Below are 10,000 nucleotides of genomic sequence, written 5' to 3'. Positions count from 1 at the left end.
AAATAAATAAAAACAGTAACACATTGAAAGAGAAGAAGATAAGCATAATAAGCAAAAACAAAAAAGCAACAAATTCAAACGTCTCAACTCCAGCCCCAAGATAAAAAATTACATAAATTTAACGAATTCTAATAAACAACGCATTGGCCAAATGATGAAAGCGGTATCTATAGTTCTATTGTTGTTTGATGCAATTAAAGGCTTAGCGGACCAAGGTCTGAGGTCAAAACATCATAAAATGCCACTTTAAATACCGATTCCACTATCCGGACGTCTCTATAATCCGGTGAAATGCTGTGAAAAGGAGGTTCTCGGATTATAGAGACCAGACTGTATTTGGTCTGTGTAGCATTATTTTACGCGCCTACCATTTCTTTGTATTTTGAGTGTCAATATAAAATATTTTAAAAGACCAAGATTTATTTTGTGCAAGGCTGGATAGGTTAGATAACTATGATCTATTCAGTAATTAGGTAGCTGGAGAGACGAATTTTGCAACAAATTTGCATTCAATAAGGGGCCCCATTAGTTCAATTTGTAGATAGAGTACTCGCTTCCCACAAAAATAGACTAAGATCGATACCAGGTGCAGTCGTTTTTTTTCTGACCCCTTGTCTAACCAACAGTGAATTAGTAGCTGGGTCTTTTTGATCTGGTAGAAAGTACTTTGCCACAGACTCCGGCTCCATGGGCCTAATGTCTCTGAAGGACTACTTTTTGCATGGTATAAAAAGAGAAGTTACTATCGTTTTATTGTTACAGAAACCCAGATATACTCGCCCTCTCTATGACATATGTTAGAGAGCACCATTTTGTCATTGCATATGGTAAAGTCACAAAGGTACGGACTAACCCACACCGGAGACTGACTCCGACGACCCGGCACTGCCGTCTTCCGGATAAAGACGTCGGGCACGGACAAAATACTAAGAATAAAGAGAAGAGCTGCTAGGCCTACCGATACCAAGAACCCGCCGTATTTTTTTTTCGAGCTTGGTATGTGTAGGTCTAGCGGCTCTTCTCTTTATTCTTAGTATATTTTGTCCGTGCCCGACGTCTTTATCCAGAAGACTACAGAGGACGGTAGTGCCGGGTCGTCGGAGTCAGTCTCTGGTGTGGGTTAGCACTAAGACGACAGAACTGGCAATTAATAGCATCACAACTTGGCAACAGGATCTATGAGTGAAAAGACAAAGATGGTTAGAATCAACACAGAAATGATAAGACTACATCAAATTACGTGGAAGTGAACCGGACGATGTTGAAACTTTTACATGTCTAGGCAGCAGCATTGAGATGCAGTGTGGCACAGATGCAGGTGTGGAGGCTACAGCAACTTACCTCCAGTATCAGGAACATCTCGGGCCACAAAACAGTGCCTAACCGTCCAGTCAGTCTTATTGTATGGGCAAAGACAGGGGGGGGGGGGGGGGGGGCAAAATGACAACAAAAAGGAAATTAGTTTTCTCATCAGCTGTCCCCAGAAGACCCTTAAAGATTAATATTCAAGATTCATTATTCAAAGTTTAATTTCTGGCAGTTTGCCAATACAATTCTCTGGCATGGCATCACAAGAAACACAGCCCATCGGAGAACTCACCATCCAGCTACCGGCGGAAATTAAATCCGTCGCAGGAGATGGAGGTAGCTAGGGAACACCTCGAGGAAGAGGCCCATAACACAACACGAACTGAAATGAAACCCAAAGGAAAACGTGCGGCTATTTGATGTAGTGGTATGATACTCAATTTCGGAGCGGAAGGTCTTGGGGTTGAGCCTCGCGTGACGCATAGTTGAGTCCCTGGAAAAGGCTCTTTTTCACGTTTCTCACCGTACTCAGGTTTACAATGAGTACCTGGCGGTAAACCGCGTTGTCTTTGTCGGAAAAATTGTAATATCTCCTAATAGACGTCGTGTCTCGTTCTACGTGTTAAGCATTTCTGTTGGTCAGGGACCCCTTGTAAAGCGCTCTGAGAACGTTTAATGGATATTGCGCTATATAAAAGCTCACTTTTTAAAAGAAGAAAAAATAAGGAAAGACCTGAAGACTAAACCTTGATGCAGATACAGAGAAAATGGGAATTATCTGGGGGAAAAAAAATGAAAAAAAAATTCAGGATAGAGGGCAATGACTTGCTGTGGTCGATGGACTATACATATACGACAAGAGGGATGATGGGGAAAAGTATAAGTAATCCATTTGATCTGGTTTACAGACTCGATTATACAAATTGTTACGCCTAAGAGACTTAGGCGAAACGCAATATATAAGTCTGCTACCACAACTATAATCATAATCTGAAGCAGGGTTTAGAGATGATGTCAGAGGAGAAGTTTAGATCTTTAAAAATAATACTAATCATACAATTGAAACAAGCTCAGTCACGTAAATAAATAGGTGTTGATCTTGATGAGATCGACACACAAAATGTCGTAAGTTGAACTTTATACTAAAAAGGTCAATGATGACGAGAGATCGGATTGCGTAATTGGCTATTTTGACAATTTTATAATTGTTTTTAATAGAACGATTTTTATCACAACATTTTAAGATATTATGGGTACTGACCAGACAATAAGTAGACCTTCAGAGACATATGGCCCATGGAGCCGGATTTTATTCCGGACAATATCAATTGCTTGCTACCCTTAGGATAGGACGCTAGTTGATCGCAAATTACTTTCCGTCAGATCTAGCACACCCAGCTACCCAATCACTGTTGCGTGGACAGGGGGTTCAGAGAAATAACAACAACCTGGACTGCACTCGGTATCGATCTCGGTCCCTTTGCGTGTGAAGCGAGTGCTCTAGCCTACCAACTGAGCTATCGGGACCCCTGGGTACCAACCAGAGGCCTAACGTAAAGTTTGAAAATATTTCATTTGACACGCAGAGAGTTGGCGGGAGAGTATCTACTGGATTGGTCTGAGTAACCTCAGAATAACGAGCGTGTTTGAGTGGACGGACGGACGAAATCTGGTATGTACCTTGTCCCCCATCGCCTCAGAACGGTATTTTGTAGGGGCAATAGGATTCAATATTCTGATGTCATGCCCGGCCAGTAACCAGCAGATTGGTTCTAAATAAAGAAATTCGGTACTTTTTATTCTTCATGCTGGCTAGAACTTTTTCACATGTCATTTGATCAGAATGTATGAGTCAAAACGTGATCAGATTCATAATGTTTTTCTCCTCTGGATACACTTTTATGCTCGTCGGAGAAGTATTTCATATGGGCGGTGAACGGAGATAATGGAGTCCGCCATTGTTCCGATAGTTTAGAACCAGTTACTATGCGTCATTATGAGGGAAGTGACGGCACGACTGTTGAACCCTATTTATATGCTAACAATTGAATTTATAACCAAACGTTTGAGACTGGGTTCTTAATCATTTTTGTTGTATTTTTAGAAGACCGAATACCGTATTCTTAAAGATAAAATGTCGGAAATTTCGTATAGTTTGGATTATTTTTTAAAGTTTAAATAATTCATTTCTCGAAGTCTGGTTCATTCTCACAAAATACCATATTGAGTCTGCAGGTCACATATCCTTCAATTAAATAACTCTTTTTTCACATCTTACTTCCACTTACAAAATTGAGCTTTTATATAGAGCAATATCCACTAAACGTGCTAAAAAGTGATTTACAAGTGTAACGTACAAACACACAAATAATGTGTAACCTTGAACGTTAAAAGTCTCGTTAACGCAGTTTTGTGATAATTTTTTATAAACAAAGATGGCCAAAAAAAACGATAACAAAGACCTAATGACTTCGTTCTCTCTATAAATTCAATTCGTTAACATTTAAATCACATCGATATAATACTGTTCAGATGTGGTGGGATACAAATCAAAAGAGGCCCCATTGTATCGAACTGTCTCTAACCCCCTCCCACCCCCACCCCCCAAAAAAAAACCAAAAAAAACTCGAGCTTGTATATAGAGCAATACCCACTAAATGTGCTAAAAATGCCTATACAACGGGTCTTTGACCAACAGCAACATGTAACATGTAGAACGAGGCAAAACGCCTATTAGGCGATTTGCAAACTTTTCCCCACAGAGACAAGGCTCTCATGTGGCCAGGTACTCATTCTACATCTGAGTGCGGTGAGAGAATGTGAGTAGAGAGCCTCTTCCCAAGGATTCAGCTATGCGCTGAGCGAGGCTCAAACTCGGGACCTTCAGATCCGAAAGCGAGTGTCATACCACAAGACCGTGATATTTTGAACTATCTTTGTTCATCCGTTAAAATGTGATAATTGTATTAAAAAATGATAATAATAATAATAAATTTTTTCTCCATACAATCTTTGTTAATATAGGAATAACAACCCGTCAAGTTTGTTGTTATTTTTTTTTAAATTTTAGTGATTAAAACGGAATTAATTGTTATGTCATGTGAGACCTTTTAAAAAAGCAGAGTGGTCTCCCTCGTTTTCAGACCGAAACCGGATATGAGTTGTGGCACTTCAACAGAAACATAGAGAATCCATCCATCAAATCATGCGTGTCCTTGGACTTTGGAGACAATGGCTCTTGGACGTCATCCAGTTGCTTCAGAATGTTCGGTAGTATTTGTGAAGCGAAAGGTAAGTAAGTCTCTGTGGTTTTGTTTTGTCTGCGACATTTAATGTAAGTCCGAAAGCAAGAGGTGAACAGATGAAATTGAGAGAAAAATAAAGGGAATAAAAGGGGACAACTTAAAGTAAACAAAGTTTAGGCCTTTGGCCTTTCTTTGGTTACACGCAGATAGTGACGAGAGAGTATATATATATATATATATATATATATATATATATATATATATATATATATATATATATATGTGTGTGTGTGTGTGTGTGTGTGTATGTATGTGCATGTACATAATTTTTTGTTTTAGTTTCTCTTTCTCGTCTTTGTCTCTGCATGTAACATGAAGAACCAGCGGAAACGTTGTTTACCTTGTGTTGTTCCCCTTTATATGTGTCACATTCACATATTTTACTTTTCTCTTCAAATGTACCCATTGCCTCCATTCGGTATTAATTCGGGACGAACCAGATGGTAAAAAATGAATTGAAGGCTGGTTTTCTGAAACTCGTTAAATCGATTTTTCTCTTTTTGAGATTTTCCATCCATGAGATAAATTGAAACGTAAACTTTGTTTTACGCATCATTTTGGCACAAGTATTTTCCTAGATTTATGTGAATTTGAAGTTTAAATATGATAAAATAATAGGCCGAATGACAAAGTTTAGGGGAAATTGTCCTCAATATCTCGAAATGGGAGAACGGAGTTAAGGAGTTTTGGAAAACCACTCTTCAATTTACAATCTTCTTCTTCTTCTTCTTCTTCTTCTTCTTCTTCTTCTTCTTCTTCTTCTTCTTCTTCTTCTTCTTCTTCTTCTTCTTCTTCTTCTTCTTCTCGTAGCTGCTGAACGAAGTCCTGCAGCCTCGAAAAATAAACAAGACTTCAACCACATATTACAAAACAACATCGTACTAGGAGAAAGATTGAGAATAATGTCTCTTAATGTGGAAGGCATTTCAATGCAAAAATGTGACTATCTAAGTAGACTTCTTAAAGGCCATAGTATTGATATCCTGCTTCTGTAAGAAACACACTTGGATCATCAGTCAGTTCCATCCAGATCCAACATTGCCGGATATACAGAAGTCAACAAACAATCCCACCCAAAATATGGCATAAGCATATACGCCAGAAACCCAGAACAAGTGTACGACCTTGGAGGTACAACTGATGACACTGGTACACAGAGAAGCACAATAAAAGTTGGGAACCTGGAGATCACAAACATCTACAAACCTCCATCGATCAAATGGTCTGAACCACCAAAACAACATCTGCAACATCGTGCACTGATTATTGGAGATCTTAATAGCCACCACAATAACTGGGGATACAAAGAAGCCAACCCACCAGGCATCAAACTACAGGCATGGATAAACCAAGTCGATGCTCATCTTCTTTATACCCCAAATAGCTGTGGAACTTTCAGATCAGCTCGCTGGAAGAAAGAATACACCCCTGACCTGGCACTTGTGACGAAAGACAAGAATCACAAACCACTTGAAGCATCTAGAGAAGTCCTTGGAGCATTTCCAAATAGCCAGCATAGACCTGTTGTCATAACAACTGGAATAGAAATCGCAAGAAAGGAAGCTATTGCCAAACCAAGGTGGAACTTGAAAAAAGCAAACTGGGAGGAGTACACGTCATATGTAGAGAAAGTATGCCCAAGAATTCCATCATCGGCTGATAACATACCGAGATTTAGCAAACTGATACTGACATGTGCTAAAAAATACATCCCAAGAGGAGTCAGACAGTGGCACATTTCATGCTAGTCAGACGCGAGTGAAAAACTTCTCGAACAATATGAAAAAACCCAAGACCAGGATGTAGCGGGACAGCTATTAAATACCCTTCAAGAGGACAGAAAACAAAGATGGATTGACACAGTAGAAAACTTGGATATGAGACACTCGAGTCGACATGCTTGGCAACTGATTAGGAAACTTAACCCTGAAAACAACGGAACCAAAACCGCTCCACTCGTGTCCGCAGATACTGTGGCACAAGAAATTAAGTAACGTGGACAACACGTTCCAGATCAGATGTTCGAAAGAAATATCCGCAAGGAATACAGAAAAACGCTCGACTCTCTCCCATCATCTGGCTCAATGTGGACCTTCCCAATCAGTCACGAAGAAATACATGAAGGTATCCAAAGTAAGAATAATGGAAAAGCAGCAGGGATCGATGGAATATATCCAGATATGATAACACACCTTGGACACAGCGCAAATAACTGGTTGGCTGCCGTAATGTCTGACATACTTGACAAAGGAAGATACCCACAAACATGGAAACGTGCTAGAGTTATAGCCATCCTCAAACCAGGAAAACCAGCAACACAGCGATCTAGCTATAGACCCATCTCTCTACTATGTTGCCTCTACAAACTACTAGAAACAATAATATTAACAAGAATAACCCCTTACTTGAATCCTATAATCCCAATTGAACAGGCAGGGTTTCAACGAAATAGATGCACAACCGAGCAGGTCCTTGCCCTCACCTCCTTAATTGAAAATGGATTTGAAAAGAAATTAAAAACAGGCACAGTGTTTATTGATCTCTCTATAGCACTTGAGTAGAGAGGATGCAACACAGAAATGGATATCCAGAGCTGAAGAGGATAGTGGAACTCCTCTGCAAACCATATACAAAACTGCGCCCCCAACATCAAGACTAAAATCTCGTTCACCTTTCTACCTATCAAAGAAAGAAAACTACAACACGCAAGAAGCCTGGTGCGAGGAATAGAAAAGGAATGAACCAACAGGAGGGGAACTAATTGAAGATCCCTGTAAAAGTCTCCCAGGTCTACAGGATCAACCAAGAAAATACTGGGTAGCTGCAAATAGACTACGGTCAAAACATACAAGAACAGCTGCCAACATGCACAAATGGGGGCTCCAAGAATCACCAACATGCCCAAAGTGCAACCAAGCACCACAAGATGCAAACCACCTCGTACTAGATTGCCCAGAGACAAAACTTGTAGGGGGATTTGAAACCATCAACAAATGTGATGACGATTTCAGAACCTGGATTGATACCTTGAACATAGAAGTGTAGCCGAACGATACTACTATCATCGTCGTCGTCGTCATCATCATCATCATCATCATCATCATCATCATCATCATCATCATCATTATCATCAATATTATTAATTTTATTAATATTATTACGTATTATTATTATATTATTAATATTTTTACGTATTATTATTGTCTATTTATTATCATTCTTTGAATAATATTGTTTCCATTATTATTAATTTTATTATTATTATTATTATTATTATTATTATTATTATTATTTTTATTATTATTATTATTATTATTATTATTATTATTATTTTTTTTTTTTTCATCACCAACTTCATCAGCATTATTATCAATTTGTGATTTACAGTCCCTTGTTACAGTCGCCCTGTAATATCTGTTGATAACGGAAAGAGTGCAGAGAATGTAACTTACACCTTCTCCACTGAGGGAAGTCACTCGGTCACCTGCACCGTAACAGGCTACAAACTGGGCATACATTCCTTGATACTGTCATGCATTGAAACGAAGGAAGTTGTTATATCAAGGAAAATCCAACAAAACGTTTTCCTCCTGCCAAGTAGTCATGAGAAGAAATGCATTTGTGAAGTAAAACTTAATGCTGGAACAACTGAGATCGCAGTTGTCACCTTTCTATACATATGTGAGTAGTTTAGGTCGTGGTAATAGCAGAACCACCAGCAGCAGTAGCAGCAGTATAGTAGAAGTAGTAGTAGTAGTAGTAGTAGTAGTAGTAGTAGTAGTAGTAGTAGTAGCGTAGTAGTAGTAGTAGTAGTAGTAGTAGTAGTAGTAGTAGTAGTAGTAGTAGTAGTAGTAGTAGAAGCGTAGTAGTAGTAGTAGTAGTAGTAGTAGTAGTAGTAGTAGTAGTAGTAGTAGTAGTAATATTAGAGGTAGTAGGAGTATATGTAGTAGTAGTAGTAGTAGTAGTAGTAGCAGTAGTAGTAGTAGTAGAAGTAGTAGCAGTGGTAGTAGTATTAAAAGTAGTGATAGTAATGATAATAATAACAAATAAATGGATGTATGAATGAATGAATTAATGAATTAATAATAATAATAATAATAATAATAATAATAATAATAATAATAATAATAATAATAATAATAATAATAATAATAATAATAATAATAATAATAATAATAATAATAATAATAGTAATAATAATAATACGAATGAGAGTTGGGGAACTGCAAACTTGAAATTCTTCAAAGTAATATACAGTTCGGAAAGGAAGGCGATCGTTTAGTAAACGGTCATTAAATTTTTTGATCTAATTTTTATTTTTCAAAATACTAAATTGGCGTCTGCAGCAACAATATAACCCTTTGATGACTCCGCCACAACAGCATCAGTGTCGCCAACACCGTTTAGGTCTACGTCATCACATGACGCAACGCAATGCGATCGTAGCCACCGTTAACAAAAGCCTGACACAAGAACCCTCTAGGACTTATAGTTTGACGTCATTTTTTAGTTTGAGCACCATCTTGTGAGTTGTCGTTGAGCTTGGCTCAAGGAAACAAGTGAGTCCATCGGTTGACCTATAGATAGTATGCAGATGACGTCACTCATGCCTTTGTTATTGTTTTTGCCATCCGCGTTTGTGAGTTGTTCTCACTAAACTGTATTAACCAGACTATAAAAGTTCATGGTTACACAGAGTTTGTGTGTTGGTCCGTTATACTTCCGGATGGCAATGTTGTGAACTCCTTGGCCAAGCGCATACTATCTTTTGAATACAACTCACGATTTGTTTTCGTTTGCGGCCAAAGACTTGTCTTTTGACTTCCTTTTTGGTTAGTGCAGGGCTATAGACAGTATGCGCTTGGCTAAGTAGCTCACAACAGTGCCATCCGGAAGTATAATGGACCAACACACAAAATGATGTATATAACATTGAACGTTTATAGTCTGGTAAACACCGTTTAGTGAGAATTACTCATAAACACGGATGGCAAAAATCAATAACAATTAACAAAGACCCGAGTGACGTCAATTTCATACTATCTATAAATTAACGATGGCTACGACCCGACTCAGTTAAATGAGTGATAAGTGGATTAGTGATTCAATGATTTGTTCATGATGATTATTCGTTGGACGAATAAAATTGTTTATCCGTTGAACGGGTCTGTTTTATCCGTTGACTACCCGTCCAAGTTTGTTTTAAATCCGCGGAAAACCGGTTATGAGTGGATAATCGTTACAGCTCTAGCGTTGTCCTTTGAGATAACTCTGACGACCAGCATTTATTTAGCCTTGAAAATAAGATACCAACATACTCTGAAACCAGAAGATCAATCGCCCGATGTATTACAGACATCTTTCGAGTCCTCCAGAGGATTGGTTTC

The 10,000-nt window shown here is 38.5% G+C and overlaps 1 protein-coding gene across 2 annotated transcripts in view; it reads left to right on the top strand.

Moving 5' to 3' along the window:
- Positions 1-10,000, top strand: part of LOC144977827 (uncharacterized) — a 48,529-nt gene that overhangs the window by 11,004 nt on the left and 27,525 nt on the right. For both annotated transcript variants that reach the window (XM_078923227.1, XM_078923225.1), the window contains exons 4-6: positions 2,895-2,980; positions 4,452-4,599; positions 8,001-8,294. In XM_078923227.1, coding sequence (XP_078779353.1) covers positions 2,895-2,980; positions 4,452-4,599; positions 8,001-8,294 — 528 coding nt within the window. The remainder of the gene's footprint in view (positions 1-2,894; positions 2,981-4,451; positions 4,600-8,000; positions 8,295-10,000) is intronic.

This window comes from Berghia stephanieae, chromosome 8 (genome assembly GCF_034508935.2).
Source record: "Berghia stephanieae isolate SIO BIC M18660-M18661 chromosome 8, UCSD_Bste_1.3, whole genome shotgun sequence".
Taxonomy (NCBI): Eukaryota; Metazoa; Mollusca; class Gastropoda; order Nudibranchia; family Aeolidiidae; genus Berghia; species Berghia stephanieae.
The sequence above is the reverse complement of the archived record's forward strand: the minus strand, read 5'-3'. Positions and strand labels throughout refer to the sequence as shown.